General features: G+C 40.2%; 1 protein-coding gene across 1 annotated transcript in view; it reads left to right on the top strand.

Moving 5' to 3' along the window:
• Positions 1-17,850, top strand: part of LOC124291980 (girdin-like) — a 96,424-nt gene that overhangs the window by 46,123 nt on the left and 32,451 nt on the right. Inside the window, 4 exon segments of the mRNA XM_046729058.1 lie at positions 1,841-1,910; positions 3,364-3,506; positions 11,921-12,040; positions 15,244-15,378. Coding sequence (XP_046585014.1) covers positions 1,841-1,910; positions 3,364-3,506; positions 11,921-12,040; positions 15,244-15,378 — 468 coding nt within the window.

The raw sequence follows: 17,850 nt of genomic DNA, 5'->3' as shown, positions 1-17,850 counted from the left end.
ACCTGTGTCCACCCTCCCAGTGTCCACCTACCCAGTTTATGCCAGTGTCCACCCTCCCAGGTTCACTCCCACACTTCCCAGTTGTCCCATTGTGTACTGTCCCACCCCATCAATCCATCCTCCCACTCCATGATTGTGAAACCTACCCTTCCACTGTTCCACTAACATTAATGCCTTCCAATCAAGTTCATAGTTCCAATACCTGCTGTTTGATACCCAAGTAGCCCTGGGTTTCTAAGCCCTACCTTCCCAGTCCATCATTTTGATGCCCACCCTTGTACTCTGTAATTTGGACAACCAATATTTCATTCCTTGAGGGTGATGGCATACCCCAGTAATTAAAGCATTCGTTCACATGCTGATGCCTGGGTTCAATTCCCCATGGGTTTGTACACGAAGCCCATTAATCCTTTGGAGATCCAACCTCATTTACATCATAGCCATAAATTCCTCTTTGGACCTAAAATAAATCTTTAGAATTTTCAACAGTGGTCCTCTTTACTGCTAACATGGCTAAAGGTTTAGAGATATACCCACTCACTTACATGTCACTCAGCTACAAACCAATTTGGATATGTCTGTGAAAACTATGTACAGGGTGGCTAACATTTACTGACTACATGTTTAATCAACCAGAACCTACTGAGAACTTGTAGCCATGCTACTGGCAGAGAGCCAAGCATGTTTGGGAGACAACATACTCCTGTGTGGCAGGTTATATGGTACACTGCAGAATACTGCAGATAATAGAGTTTGAATCAATGTGTACCCTACCACTCATTTATGGTTGATTTAATGAGAGTACAATCAATATTTGTCATGTATGTAGACATATCCGTGTAGAGATAAGCTGATGACAGTACAGCTGAGGTACTGTTAGCTGCCAGGTAACTCAAAAGTGTTCACTGCAAAAAAATTGATAAAGAAATAATTAAGATGTTAAACTGTGTCCATGTCTTTTAAGACAGTGACAGCTGAAGAGAGTCATATTTGTTTAGTCCAGTAGAGTATTGGAGTCCTCCTCTCTCAATTTTGAGGGTAGACATCATGAGTTAAATATGATTTGTCATTCAACATATATAGAATTGTTATGCATTCTGGACTAACAGCTTAACTTCAGTGTAATTTAAAGATAAACCATTAGTCCTTAAAGCCCTTTATTTAGGACAGTGACTTTAAAACCTAGGCCATGTATGTATGTATAAAAGTGTTTTTGTGTCAATTAGTCTAAACATGTTTTTAGGGCAGTGGGGTAGCCTTGTGGTTTAAGCACTGGCTCATTACGCTGAAGACCCGGGTTCGATTCCCCACATGGGTACAATGTGTGAAGCCCATTTCTGGTATCCCCGACCGTGATATTGCTGGAATATTGCTAAAAGCGGCATTAAAACATACTCACTCACTTACTCACTAAACATGTTTTCAGTATCTTCAGGGGCAGTGGGGAAAGCCTAGTAGTTCAAGTGTTTCTTCATCATGCTGAAGACCTGTGTTCGATTCCTCAAGTGGTTACAATTTGTGAAGCCCAAGTCTTGTGTTTTCTGTGATGACATTGCTGGAATATTTCTAAAAGCTGCATAAACAGGAATCAGTCACTTCTTTCCTTTGTGGTAAATTTCATCTGAATATTTTAGGATAAACATACTTGACTGAAATGTAGTTGAGCTCTTGAAACTGAAATCTCTGAAATTGCATCTAGTCTCAAGATGTGTTTTAGGGGTTTTTTCAATAAATTTGTTATTGTCAATAGAAGTGACCGAAGCCACTGCTTGCTTCGGTAACATTTATGTTGCAATATTTCATTTTAGACTTCAACTGATTTTGACTTTCTTTCTTCCAGGAGGTACTGCAACAACTGCTCATCCTCAAACTTCCCAACATCCACGCCATCTGCCGCGACCCACATAAAGGTAATGTTGTCATTTTGTAGCCATCAAGTTGTATACCAATGCATCCTTTACATGGCCAGTTGGGCTTACCGTCTTCCAGTAGTACACCATCAAACCATGTCATCTGTATTGATTCCAGCCTGTGTGTAGATATAGATGCTATCTGACATGTCTGGGTGCACACAGTACACTGAGGGCCAGTCAGGACTTGAGTGTGTTGAGGAGGGAAACTACTCCACTGATAAAACTGTCATGTCTGTCGAGCAGACGTCTGTCAGCTGAGTTGCTACTGTATTGAATTATTGTAAAATTAATGGGAGTGTTGTCAGTGTGATCGGTTGAAAATGATTTAAACGGGATTTGAAGCCTGGATATATCCTAGACTGTTCACTGCCTAGATTTCCTGATGTTATATCTCGAATTTGAAAAGTGTGGCAGTTGTCATGGCAAGAGAGTACTGCATCCATTGTGTATTGCATAAATATTTATTAAAACAAATTAGATACAGTTATGAAAAAGTCTTAGGATATATTTACTTAACTTTGGGTTAGTCAGTAAATATCTATGTTGAAAGTTAATTGTCCATCTGTGTCAAACTTTTAGTCACAAGTTCCATGCAATTTCTTTACATCTGAGTCGATTGTAACATTGTCTGTTGATCATGTCAATGAAAAAGTTTATGTGACCAGTGAGTCTGTATCCTTTGCCAGTCCAACCTCTATTGCAAGGATTGTAAGGCAGAATAGTATATCATCACCTTCGACTGTTTGAAGTGAGGAACTATTAATGTCAGTGTTTGTGGGTAGTATATGCATGTTTAACAAACAGCTCAGTGCCCTCTTATTACCTGTTTATTGTATTACAGTCTTCTGGATCAGTGCTCACACTATTAGTTGCTCATTTGTGTGCATGGGTCTTCTCCCCTTCAAATTCGCTATACTATATGTGCTATATTGATTACAGTGGAAGAAAAACTAGTTCTTGGAAGTATCCTCTTTTATTTGCTTTCTGTCACTTATGGAAATTCTGGGCTGGAGTAGATTCTCAACCCTGCTTGTGAAAGAAAATTTGCAGACTTGAGGATCAAATAGCTACACCTGGTTGATTATAAGTCTTCGTACACCATCGACCTGGATTGGTTTTCTACTGGATTACATTTACATGCCATGATATTATTGGTGGACGATTGTCACAGTGGCAGGAGACCAAGGAGTCCAAATTGAAACCAAAGGGTTCCATGTGAGTATGGGCCCTTTACCATCACAAGGGAACTAAATGGCTCAGGTGGACAGTGGCTTGGTTGAATACATGACTTGGTACCCTGCAGTATACAGCATTGCTCATGATATCAATCACTGGGTTGTTTGGTCCAGAATCGAATATTTACAGAATACCATCATATTCCTGAATGTGGGATGAGACATAGCAGGAGAATGACATGAGTAGTCATTGTAATAAACTAATTGTGTTGCAGACTCCAGCTTTGAGGAGATCCGCAAGGTGCTGCTGCTGGTGCTGGGATGTGCTGTCCAGTGTGAACACAAGCAGAGCTTCATCGAGAACATCAAGCAGCTCGAGATAGAAGTGCAGCATGCCATCGTGGAACACATCAAGGAGGTACGTACCGTTCAGGAGGCAGCAATCATTCAGCTCAATATTTCTTGGGCATCCAGTATATCACATAGTTGTTATCCTAAGGTTAGCCTCTTCAGCATACCTGCATTTGTTTGGATCGTGTGGAGGTTTTGAGGCATGAGGCAGAACCCTGGCTTAGTAATTGTCCTGACATTCTGTAAGTTGGTTAATTAGTGGACTCTTCCAGTGTAATAGCATCCTAATGGTTTGTGTTTCCTTGTCGAAGCTGATGTTAAATTCACAGTGGGGAAAAGTGTGTGAAGCCTTTCTCAAGTGGTATCATAGGTATATTGCTGAACTCTGTATAATCATATTCATTGTTCAGTGGTCAATGATGTAGTTGTGTTAACAGTCTTTGTCAGAAGACTACCATATTTCATTGTTTGGAGACCTACCATCATGTGATAGTAACCTCAACTGTCATAGAAGATTGTCTTCGGCAGCCCGGGGTGGCGGGGTAGCCTTGTGGTCATAGTAGTCGCTTGTCATGCTGAAGACCCCTACATGGTTACAATGAGTGCAGCCCTTTTCTACAGTGATATTGCTAGAATATTGCTTTCTGACGTCATATTGCTAGAATGTTGCTAAAAGTGGCGTAAAACTAAACACACTCACTCACTCAGTTTGTCAATCTAAGTTTGTAGTAAGTGGTAGAGACTTGTGGGATCGGGTGGTCAGGCTTGCCAACAGCATAGCTTGATGCTCATGATGTCAATCATTGGACTGTCTCGTCCAGACTCTACTATTTACAGACAGCGTGTGCAGCATTCAACAACTATCACACACACAAGTTGTATGGGGGCTCATTACTGTTTCGGGACCGCCTCCGTGGTGTAGTGGTTGAAGCGTCCGCCTGGAGAGCAGAAGGTCGCGGTTTCAATCCCCGACCGCGTCATACCAAAAGACGTTAAAATATGGTACTTGTTGGTCACTGCCTGGCGTTCGGCATTAATGGGTACAACAAGGACTGGTCGGCTCGCAGTCAGTATAATGTGTCTGAGTGGGGTATTCATGCTTCACTGCGGCATGGTATCTCAGTGGACTAGCACTATAAAACCAGCTTCAGTCTAGTCTAGTACAAGCAGCCGCACATACACACGCATGCACGTCGTCATATAAGCGAAATATTCTCAAGCACGACGTTAAACCCAATTTCACTTGACCTCACCTCATTACTGCTTCATAGCTGCCAGTAGATTAATGGCTTGTATTCCCCTTGTCCAGACACAACTGGAACTGAGATCATTTCCCACTGCAATCCAGGTGTCCGATGATGTGTGTCCATTGTAATCAGCTTGTGATAGGTGTCCCACAATAAGGAATGTTTGGTTTTGTTCAGGTTAGATAATACAGGTGTGTGGTATAATTGCTTGACCTGGTGAGACTTTGACTGACAGTGGGTCACGATAACACGTACATGTCTCGACAGAAGACGTTTAGTAAGGCCAGGCAGTCACTTGATACTTGAACTGGTATATTGAAACATGGTGATTGCTCAATTATAGGAAACACATACGGTACGACAAAGGCGACACAACTTTAGGGTGATCCTTAACTCGAGCAGAGCCACCTGCTGGCTTCTCACATTTGCACAAGATACCTCAGAAGTATAACATACTAAATATACCACTCGTCAAGAGGTTGTCATTATTATGTTCTGTATCTACCACTGAGCTACAACTTCAGTGTATTAAGTGCTAAAGATCTCTACCACTTAACTTGTACATATACTGAATATAATGTCCTAAAAGTACCACTTATCTAGGACATCTATAAATTAAGTGTTGTGAAGCTCTATCACACAGCTAGCACAACTGCCGAAAATATTGATGCTGTATGCAAAAGCTAACACTAAATTAGGATTAATTAGGACATGTATAGCTAGCACTTAATTAGGACATTTGAATTGAACATGTTACAGCTAATACTTATCTTGGACATCTCCTGAATATAAGATGCAAAAGCTACCCCTTAACTAGGATATCTCCTGAAAAAAGCAACCACTTAACTGGGATATTTCCTGAAAAAGCAACCACTTAACTGGGATATTTCCTGAATATAGTTTGACTAACACATACAAGCTGATCTCAAATATACATAGAACTTCAGTTTTCTCTTGCTGATGTTTTAAAGCACTTCATTTAATAACTTAAACATCACTGATGTTTGTTTGTTATGAAGTGGTCAGACCTCTGCCATTAAGTGTAGGGAGGTAATCAGAATAGCATTGACCCCCTGAATGTAGAGTCAGTGTCCAGCTGGGCAATGTGTGTGCTAAACAGCTATCAAAGACAATTGCTAGGTGTGTTTAAGGACAGATGTATGGAGTGAACTTTGATGTTGGGGAATTGTCTCATTACAGAGGCACATTTGTGTCTGTGTAGACATCTTCAGTTTATCCCCTCCCTGCTGGAGAGTGAGCCTGCTGTAGGGTAGCAGCTTGCGATTCTTTCATGTTGGGCCTGTGCTGAAAACATATGTCCTTCCTTTAATTAAACTGGATGTTGAATTATTGGCAACACTCTGTGATTGGAATAGAAGGGAAGAGTTGGCATCTTAAAGATCCTTCAGTTATATCTTTCATCTTGAGTATTTTAAATATCTCAGGAGCATGGATAGATTTGTTTGTTGTTTATCGCTGCCCTCAGCAGTATTAATACTTGAGTCTGGACCAGATAGTCCAGTGGTCAACATCATGAGCATCGATCTCAGCAGTATTAATACTTGAGTCTGGACCAGATAGTCCAGTGGTCAACATCATGAGCATCGATCTCAGCAGTATTAATACTTGAGTCTGGACCAGATAGTCCAGTGGTCAACATCATGAGCATCGATCTCAGCAGTATTAATACTTGAGTCTGGACCAGATAGTCCAGTGGTCAACATCATGAGCATCGATCTATGCAGCTGGAATATAATGATGTGTCAACGAAGTCAGCATTTCTGACCACCCAATCTTGTTAGTTGCCTGTTATGAAAGCAGGGGTTGCAGAAGATCAATTCTAACCTGGATCTCAGTTGTCATAACAGCAAACACCCATGAGTTTCAGTTTACTTTTGTGTCTGGTATAGAAGATGATTGCCGTCAGCTACTGGTTTGCCTGGTCCAATGTTCCCTAGTGTTATGACTAGTAATTATGATATAGCCATGTCATTGACTGTTATGATAAGACCAGAGGTGAGGTGAGGTGAAATTTGGTTTAACGTCGTGCTTGAGAATATTTCGCTCATATGACGATGTGCATGCGTGTGTATGTGTATGTGCGGCTGCTTGTACTAGCCTAAACTGAAGCTGGTTTTATAGTGCTAGCCCACTGAGATACCATGCCACAGTGAAGCATGAATACCCCACTCAGACACATTATACTGACTCCGAGCCGACCAGTCCTTGTTGTTCCCATTAATGCCGAGCGCCAGACAGGGACAAACAAGTATCATATTTTAACGTCTTTTGGTATGACGCGGTCGGGGATCGAACCCGCGACCTTCTGCTCTCCGGGCGGACGCTCTAACCACTACACCACAGAGGCGGTCAAGACCAGATGTGACATGTTTGTTGTGTTGTGTTGCATCCCAGGTCACACCATTAACCAGTTCTCCCAGATTATGTTTATAGTTTTGTCATCATCATACCTGTGCTCATGGATTTCACCAAAGCAGTAAGGTAGTATTAAGGGTTTTCTTCCACATTAAGCTGAGATGCAGTGAAATATCTGATATGCTATTCAAAGCTAAACCAAAATACCTGTGTTGATTAACATTTGGAGTGTTACAAATGAAGGAATTGTATGGTTACATAAAAGATTATTAACAAAATATAAGATCTGCATCGCTTTGGGCTTTACTCCCACATCAAGCGGACATGCCGTAAAATGGGCCGTAAAATGGACGGTGGGGTAGTTTAGTGGTTAAAGCGTTCGCTAGTCACGCCGAAGACCCTGGTTCGATTCCCCACATGGGTATAATGTGTGAAGCCCATTTCTGGTGTCCCCCATAGTGATATTGCTGGAATATTACTAAAAGCAACATAAAAGCATACCCACTAACTCACTCACATGCCATAAAAGAATGGAATACTGTTCAATTTAGTGACATTAAACCCAACTCACACAGTATCAGTTAATCTCACACCATCAGCTTAACACTTTACTAGCTTCCTGAAACAGCTTCAGTAATTCTCAACACATTGCTGTGTGTTCAACTGGGAACAGAATACCTGCACAGTAATTGTCATCCATCACACGTCTACCATGTGTACAGTACAAGGAGAAAGTAACACATCCTTAACAAGTCCCTTGGTAAATTCTCATGTATAACACACGTACTCTGGGGATGTTGTAAATACAGGACGGGATCCATCTAGCAGTGCCAGTATAATTGATTCTTTATGCAAAGCCTTCAAAGAGAGGCGGCAAGGGGTAAGTGGCTTGTAAATACTACAGCAGCATGTCAGATGGCAGATTCTTCATTAGTCTGTCTCACAGTCCCTGAACCACATTATGTTCCCCACTACCAAGCCCTCTCTGCAGTGCTAAAGCCCTAAATAAAGCAAGTCTAGATTTCCTCAGGTTCAGGAATCTCTGGTCTCCCTAGGGCTCCTTTTCAATTTAAATGGGCTTGTTTGTTACTATCAAAATTAAATATATTCAGAGACTAAGCATTAGTCTAATTCTTCATCAGCTCCCTCGTGGGTGACGCATGTATGAGCTTTTCAGACACGTGTGTGTGACCACCTTCAACCACCATACCATGCTTGTGTAATGAAGCGTTCTGTTTATCATAAACTTGAAGTTGACATGGCTCTCTAGTTTATCAATAAGTGTCTTCATCTCGAAGGCCTCAGCCAAGATCCATGAGCTTGTGATACTGTCTGGAGTAGAGCTGCCAGTAGGGACTGGAGAAACGTGCTGTCTCTTAGATTAGGCATGGGGACTGATAGTCCCTGAAAATATGTAGTTTTGAAATAAATAGCTTCACTTAAATTGGTAAGGAGCCCCACTGAGACCTGAGGTACAGGCGTGGGAAATCTAGACTTTCTTCATTTAGGGCTGTGAATGGAAAGACAAGAGGACTACTGGTAGATGGAGTATCATTTCAATTCATTTGTTATTCTTGTCTTCTATCAGCACCTTTTGAAGTTGTTTTTTATTCGGACAAAATGGTTTACAGGGATGAGTATTTTCCGCGGAATTCCGGGAATTTCATAAGGCCTAGGGTCATTTTTGTGAATCGTCTAAATCTGTTGACAATTGTATGAATGTGCTTCAGCAGATATAAAGTTTTTTAATGGTTGCTGTGTTCATGATATTGTCATTTCTGAGCCAGGTTTAAAGGTCTAAAAATCAGGAGCTTTGGCTAGTTTTCAGAGTTTTTCTCAAAACTTCATTTTCATCCCTGGGTTTATTCACTTATTATTAAGCGTCCGTTTGATAAGGAATTTTATGTATGTTAGTGTAATTAAGTTTTAGATTCCTTCATCTGTATCTCAATTCATCCATAATGGTTAGACCAATGATTAGAGCTGTACAGTTTGCTATTTGTAATGAGATATGGAAATACAAGCTTGAAAAGTCTCATTCTCTATGGAATAGTCAGGTGGTAGTACGGTGGTAGTACCCTGGTACATGTAGCCCATCACACTGAGCGTCTCTGACATCTGGAAGCTGCTGCTGTATGAGCAGCTAATCTGTATCACCTCACTTCCCCTCACTGGGAGTCACTCAGTCAGAACATTGCCCTCCTCGGCTTCTGACCCATGTCAGCACAACAGTGTTGGACCTCCACTGTATCACTGACAGATAGTCAGCTGATGGCCACCGTATCTGTCAGCTGGGCTCAACACTCTCAAGTAATCGTGGAAATATTCAAGTCCATGTAATGTAAACCAGATTTAGGATGTCAGTGTGTGGAAATCTGATGATGGATATTTATGTGAAATAGATTTTTTCTGTCCTAATGGTATTGACCTGAGTGTGTTGGTGCTCAATGGCTTTCCATTCTACTGCAGGCGGTGGGGTAGCCCTGTGGTTAAACTGTTCACTCTTCAAGCTGAAGACCCGGGTTCGATTCCCCATATGAGTACAATGTTTAAAGCCCCTTTCTAGTGTCCCCAGTCGTGATATTGCTGGAATATTGCTAGTGGCGGTGTAAAATCATACTCACTCACTCACTCCATTCTACTGCAGATAAAGATGATATTCAGATTTGTTCATACAAAGCTGTGACAGTCTGAAGGGTACAAATGATGCTTGAAATGATATGAGAAAAGGTTGGGTTTAATTTTTTGGGGTAAAATATGAAATAGATTCGGGCATGTCAGATATTTACAATCAGTGATTGTTTTCAGACTTTAAACATTACATTGTTGAAAGATTCCAGAAAGATAATTTCAGTGCCGGTGGATTAGAAAGGTATTTTGCTTCACAGGTTTGGTCAGTAAGTTAGAAGTTGTGTTTGATACACAGGCCTGAGGTGTTTGTTGGAAGGTGTATCTGGTCAGTGGTAGAGGGGCAGACGCCACGGATGTTTGCTTTGAGACTGATGGACAACAAACACAGACTGGGGTGGTAACAGTCTCACTTTCTGTTCAAACAAAACAACTAAATACATACACCTTAGTGATATCCTGGCAACTCACTCAGTCAATATAATTTATCTTACCTCACACAGAAATGTCGTTTTCTGATTGGCTGAGCGCTCTTCTATTATTTTCAATGTACCATCTTACAAGCGAGTAACATTTCAGTGTACCCCGCTGTCAATGGCAACTCATTTGGCACTTCGTGGTAGTAATTCTTTATCTCGAATAACATTGAATCATGTATGATGTACGGAAATTACCGATGTTTTGCGAATGCAAATCGATGGAAGGAAGATAACTCTAAATCTGTTTTACTTGTCAGCAAAATCTAGCAATGGCTACAAAAAATTTGTACCCGTGCTTCAAGCAATTCAAAATTAACATTAAGGTGTTCAGTAAGATAAATACTTTGTTCACTGGTCCCTCGGGGTCCATGGGTTGATGTACCCTCGATGTTTGGGCTCAGGGAACATAAACAAACATCGAGGGTACATCAACCCATGCCCCCTCGTGACCAGTGAACAACTTAAAATGTATATGTTATGAATATTTTCATCTTTGCTCACATGACCCTTGACAGTCAAGATAGCTGTTGTAGGTTCAGAATGATCAAATATAAATCTTTCATTTAACTTACCTCTATTTCATAGCCATAATTTCCATTTTGGCTCAATTCACATTATAAAAATTATGGATTTCTGGCAGAGGTCCTGTTTACTGACAGTGATCTAATGAAGCAATCAGAAGGGAGGTAGTATCAAAACTAACTGAATATTTGTGAACCAAATGACCAGAAGTGTGAATATGAGCAGGGTGGAAAATTAGGACAGAGGGACATTTACTCCGAAATGGACAATTATTTGTTGATGTGTTTCAACTCTGTAGTATTATCGTAGAAGAATTATTGAAGAACGATTGTGGGAATTGGGCTGTTTTCCCTGATGATGCATAGGGTTTGGAAAGTCAAAAGAAATCATGAATCATTTAGGTTATGATGTTGCCAGTTCATTGTGGTCGCCAACCATTCTTCTTTGTTACATACTTTCTTAGACTGTCTCCATTAGGTACGGCTATGGCAGGACAAGATATTTATAATTTTGACAATTACTGGCAAACAAGGATAAATTGAGCACCGACCTGACAATTGACCCATATTAGTATGTATGAGTGCTGCCCACTATTGTTGGCAAAGGGGCCCCAGGTTGTCCACAATCAAGAGTAGTGCGACTTGCTCCACCAATGTGAGAGTCTTATGAGCAAGGTGTGTGCATCTACGTGCGAAATCAATTTCATCGTCATGCAATGCACGTGCACGAGCCTACATCTGCTCTACCTTTCACAAACCAAACGGTTTTGCTCATTTCTGTGCACTGCCTACTTTTCGTAAACGCGTTCTCTGCGCTGGTCCAACTTATCCTTGTTTGCTAGTAGTTTCAATATCACAGTCAGTCTTTCACTGTTGATCATTTGATCAGAAATTGGCGAGCTCATGGTTAATTGTAGGATGACCTTGTTAATTATTCTGACATGTTAAGTGATTTGACCTGTCCTGTGTGATCGTGAATCTTGTGATAGGCTGAGGATGGGATGTTCTAAGATAAAATGAAATATACTCACAGAAACGAATAAGGGAACACATGAAAGTAAAAGTGTTCCTTTATATATTTCCAGAATTTCACTCACAGTGCAATACATACCTTGCGAAGAAACCTGGAAAAGAATAAAGGAACACTTGTACTTTCATGTGTTCCCTTATTTGTTTCCATGAGTATATGCATGATGAAATGACATTCATTTTTGGCGTTACGTGTTCCAGATCACAGATGACAGTGAGGCTGTCCTCCCCATCGAGCCCCCAGCAGAGCTGGAAGCGTACACGGAGAAGATGTTTACGCACCTCACCAGGCTGATCAAGGAGAGGGACGATGTCTCAGAGGTACTTCTATTGCCGTTCACTTGGAACGTTTATAATGTTTGAGCACAAGGTGAACATGTCTCAGTCGTGCAAGAGTTGTCTCCCTTTAGTGTATTGACAGTGTTGGTTAAAATCTGGTGTATTAGGCACATGCTCCTTGCTGCAAAATGACAATGGGCCTGTTGAGTCAGGATGGTGACTTGGTTATGTCATTATGTGTCAGAAATATGGGCTTAATATCAACCTCTGGATTGTCTAGTCTAGGCTTAGTTGTTTACAAGGGCCATGGTAGAGCTAAAATAATGGTGACTGCCGCATTGAGCAAAACTTCACTTGCTCACTCACTCACTCACTCACTCACTCCACTCACTTAAACTCACTCACTCATGCTCACTCGCACTCAATCAAACCCACACACTCAATCAAACCCACACACTCACTCACTCACTCTCTAACTCGTGAGATAATGGAAAGAATTGGTACAATCATTTCACTGAATTGTAGACTTTGTTTCCCATTGCTGTTTGTTTCTGGTGGTGTCAAGAAGAGGCCGACCCAATAATTACATGAAGGAAAACATCAATATGGAGCCATCAGAACTAATTGGTATTGATCGGAATGTCTCAGTAATCTTCCATAAAAGATGTGAAGATAATCAATAGTGCATCTGTGTTGATGAAGCTCAGCAAATGATATGCAAACAAAGCAAGATTGAAGCAGAACGGCGACATTAAACAATCAATATTTGTTTCCTGGAGTGTGAAGACCCACAGCCACGCCCTCATCCAAGGACTTTGTAGGTGCAGATCGATGATGAAGCTTATGTGTGTGCTCTCACAAAATGAAGATGTTATCTACCTACAAAGCCAAGCACGGTCTTGCTCCCAATACTTGTCTAACATGTTGTCACCATACTCCAATTCACGCAATCTTCGTTCCAACAGCCAGGATCTTCTCACTGTGCCTTCCTTCAGACTGAAAACTTTCGGACAGCGTTCTTTCACCTATGCAGCCCCTACTCTCTGGAACTCTCTTCCTTATGACCTCAAAACTATTGACAATTTCGACTTGTTCAAGTCCAAACTTAAAACCTACTTCTTCCAGCAGTATCTACCTTAATGTGCTCTTGTATTACTTCTGTACATATGTTCATACTTGACTCTGTAGCGCCTTGAGCATGTCTGTCGAGGTGGATTGGGCGCACATATAAATATGCATTATTATTATTATTATTATTATTACTGTATTTGAGATCAAGTAACAAATTTGATAAACGACCCGGTCAAGTAGGCAATGGAAGGGACAAAATCAGTTTCATGCTCTGAATCTGAGTAATATGCACAAATATGAACAGTCAAAGACTGATTAAGGAAAGATAATGTATTGATTAGAATCAGGATGTGGGAATCACATATTTTATCAGTGTTGATGAGTCAGTGATGCTGCTGTAAAATCTCAGTCTGATGAACCCATCAGGTGTCAGTCTGTCAGTACCTTGTTATGAGTTGAAGCAGTTGTAAAATATCATCAGCTGTGAGTCTGTGAGTGTGTCACCCTGTTCAATTGTAAATGATAAATCCATGTTCCGAATGTACGTGTTTCAGTTTTTCATATGTCATGATTTACTGCTCTTACAAACTTCCTCATTTGTTAAAAATGGAAAAAATTGAATTGGACTATTCTCCTCATGAAAGGTCAGACTTCATTGGGGTGGTGGGGTATCCTAGTGGTTAAAGTATTTTCTCGACAGGCCAAAGGCCCGGTTCAATTCCCAACATGTAGTACATGCTCCCAACATAGTACAATGTATGTAAAAAGCGTGCACTCCGCACACACTCATTCCTGGTTTTTGGCTGGTTGGTGATATTGCTGGAAATATGGCTAAAAGCTGCATAACACCCAATTCACTCACACACACACACACTCAAACAGGTTGGGTTTTTTTTTTTTTTTTTTTCTTTTTTTTTTTTTTTATCATTGCCCCTAAACTGGGTCTGCCTGGTTGTGGTTGTGTTATATCTGGAATACTGCAACATACAACAGCATAGACCACTCAGTTAGATGTTCGGAGTTAGTCACTGGGAACAGGTCGTTGAGCAGGTCCAGTTGATGGTGGGTGACACAGGGTTCCAGGGGCATGATATATATGAAGGAGGAAGCATGGATGGCAGTTGGTGATTCAGTCTGACGTAATGTCTGCAACTGCACACTTGTCAACTACTGTCTGGTGTTGACGTTGCTGCCATCACCCTTTGATGGACGGTGCACTTTCAGAACTCGGGACTGAGTCACTCAGTACAACAGAACTTGCATTGTCATACATGCCTGTATAAGGTTGAAGCCCTGGTGAGGTGGCTAACATTCATGTTATGAAAATAATTACTGCTTTGCCTTTCATCCTTTTAGTTGGTGTATAGATATTGTTTTAAAAATTGAATGATCAGTTTTATGTTTATTTGTTCTTGTTTTGGTATCTTTTAACACCTGTGAAGATCTGGGTTAGGACTGGTCTGTTTTTAGCCATAAGCAGCAACTGATGGGATTGGGAGGTCAAGCTCCCTGACTAGGTTGACGCAAGTCATTGTGTAGATCGATGCTCATGATGTCAGTCACTAGATCGTCTGGTCCAGACTTAAATATTTACAGGCCACTGTCATTACTGAGTGCAGCATTAAACACCAAACAAACTGTACAAGGGATTTTTTTATACAATGGATATTAAAATGTGATTGCTTATGCGTATTCTTATTTGAATGATAGTCAATTAGTATATCGGACACTATAGTCCTAACTTTAGTGAGTGAGTTGGCTGGACAATAATTTCTGTTCATTACTGAAATTAAGTACTGCACTCAACAAAAGTAGATTTGGTTTTATTCTTCCCATGTGATGTTCAAGTTATTAAGAAAAACAGCATTTTTTGGCAAATGTTTAAGAAGTAATTAATACATGAATCCACAATGTACAACCATTACTACCTGTCTTCAAGTAACCTATGTGTATTCAAGTACCTTCTTTATTAAGGTACCCCTGGGTATTCAGGTACTCTGTTTTCAAGTATCCTGTATGTATTCAAGTACCTTGTATATTCAGGTAAACCTATACATTCAAGTACTCCATTTGTGTTCAGATATCCTCTCTATTGATGTACCCCCTGTGTATTCAAGTATTCCCTCTGTATTCAAGTATCCTTTGTGTATTTAAGTACCCCCTATGTGTTGCAGCTGATGACGGACCTGTCCCAGGAGCGAGACTTCTACCAGTCCCAGGCTGAGGGTGCTGCAGCTCCTGTAGTCCCCACAGTCACCCCCGAGAAACATCATCTAGCAGTGGAACTCGCTGAGTCCAAGGCCAAGCACGTCGCACTAGACAGGAACTGTAAGTCTCGTTATAATTTTTGTATGCTTCAAATGGGGACTTCGGGAATTGAGTTTCAAACATCAGGACTGAAACGTGTGTTATATTTGGGATTTACAAAGTGTGAGGCAGCTGACTTTACGTGTTTGCGATTAAGTGCCTGACTCTGAGGGTGTGGGTTCAAATCCCGGATGGGACTCAACTCAACTCAAAAAGTACTAGAATTTGTACTTAACTAAGAAAGTGTAATCCCAAATATAACATGTGTTACATTTGACCACTTTCTAATTGGCATTGTGTAATCATCAGGACTGAAGTTTTAATTTTGTATTTCTGGGTGCGTGCCATTTGCATGGAAGAAAAATAAGACCTGCCCGTACAACAAACTAAAATATGCAGTACAAATACAGTAGACTTGCTCTGCAAATTTGATTCAAGACATTCCAGATGTAATGTTCGCTAAATTCTGTTTGTGTGGTGGATGTCTGTCAGTTAATGATATACCTATTAACGCAGTCATATTGTCCCATTTACATGGAGGATACAACATGAAAGGAGAATGGGCACCAGTTGAGCATAGTTCTTTTAGTAGAGAAAATTCAGTATGCCCTTGACCTGTTGGGATTCCAGGTAAAAAAGCAGGTCCCCATTAACCTATTTTTGTTGTAAGAGGTCACTCTCTTGGACCTTGTTCCTTGTGGTCGGCCAAAGGCCAGCAAGATGTGGTGATGTCACATCATTAGTCTGTCTCACAGTCCTAGACATGCTCCAAGGCTGTCCTGAATGCTGAGCCCATGGATGTATTGTAATTCAAGCCTTCAAAGAGGCAAGTCTAGATATGCAGACAGTACAAGGACATCAGTCTTGTTATTTATTATGTTTAAGAAATTATCATTTAAATTATTAATTTTTACCTTAAAGACTTGTCCCAGTCCCTGAACCACATTATTTTTCCTTCTGCCTAGCCCTCCCTGCAATGCTAAAGCCCTAAATGAAGCAAGTCTAGATTTCCTCAGGTTCTGAATCTACCATCTCACTGGGGCTCCTTTTCAATTCAAATGAGATTATTTGTTACTATCAAAATGATATATATTCAGTGACTTAGCCTTAGTCTATCACATCATATACAATCTCTTAACCCATTCAACACCGGAAAACCGGCCAAGACGTCACAGTCCCCAGACACCGTAGGCGGTAAACCAGCCAGGCAGTAGTCGCATCAAAATGATCTATAATTTTAGGAATATAACTAACATATGATTCTTTTATCAAATCTATCACTTTTCACAATGTCTGAAAAAGCTTATTAAATTTCAAATGTCCATATATTATCGACAGGATTAGAATTATAAACTATTTTCGCAATGTTATTGAAAAAAAAACAATTCTCGGACACATGTTTCGGCAAGGGTCCACAGCAAAGTTGTCAAAGAGCAAAGTAACGATGTTTCGAGAAAATAGTTAAATAAACTGAAGAATAAAATCCACAACAGTACTCATAAAAGTTGTCAAATGTACATTATAACTTACTATTTCCATCTTTTTTGAGCGATCGTGTATTGTAATGCAAGTGACATCTCGGCTTTCGTCGCCTTGAACTTCACACTCGGACATGATGTTTAATGCTAAAATATATGCATGAAGCATATTTGTCAGAGGTCATAACCTAGCACAAAACGTCCACTAAGTTCCATAATATATATATATATAGGTGGTGATTTATTGCGTAACACGTTCAGAATTTACCCAAAACTTTCGTCTGAATCATTAGTTTTCGTTTACGAGAACGGTATCCATTGCTGTAATATGATTGGCTGCCTTAGGTCATGTGTACGATTTTAACCAATCACAATGCTTATATCAGACTGTGGCGAAAAAGCATCATTAGAAACGAATTTTTATCCAATACAATCGCTTCTTACAACTGTGAAAATACTCTTGGCAAGGGTACAGTGATATTGTTGATGTTCAGAGCTTTCGAACGATACCCACCAGCAAACGAATCGTCTCACATGTTATTCATACGAAGCTTCGAAAACCAAGGTATTTCCCGCTGTTGTATCATATTACTGAGCGGAAAGTCACTGATATCGGGAAATAGATGACCATTCATATTATTTGAGAAATCTTTTTAAAAATAATTTTCCGATTACGTAAAAATGAAAATATAGAAGAAAAAGGTAAGGGGATATTATGACATGTAACAAATGGAAAAAATTGCTGCATTTTTTGCTCCCTTCGTGGTTTATCTGGACATTATAAATTTTTAAGCTTGCATTTTCATTAAAAATTAAATTATTTACATTGTAGTTGGATTATTTGAATAATATGATCAAAAATAAATTCATATTTATAAACAGTAGGATTAGACCTTTCAAATGATGTATGATATGTAGTAGCAATAATGTTTTACAAGCTGATATTTTCCTTGATAAACATAGGCTCCATCTATGACCTCAGAGTCTCTGGGAACT

The sequence above is a fragment of the Haliotis rubra genome, unplaced genomic scaffold (assembly GCF_003918875.1).
Source record: "Haliotis rubra isolate DU_JTF1 unplaced genomic scaffold, ASM391887v1 Scf504, whole genome shotgun sequence".
Taxonomy (NCBI): domain Eukaryota; kingdom Metazoa; phylum Mollusca; class Gastropoda; order Lepetellida; family Haliotidae; genus Haliotis; species Haliotis rubra.
This window is presented reverse-complemented; position numbering and strand designations above follow the sequence as displayed.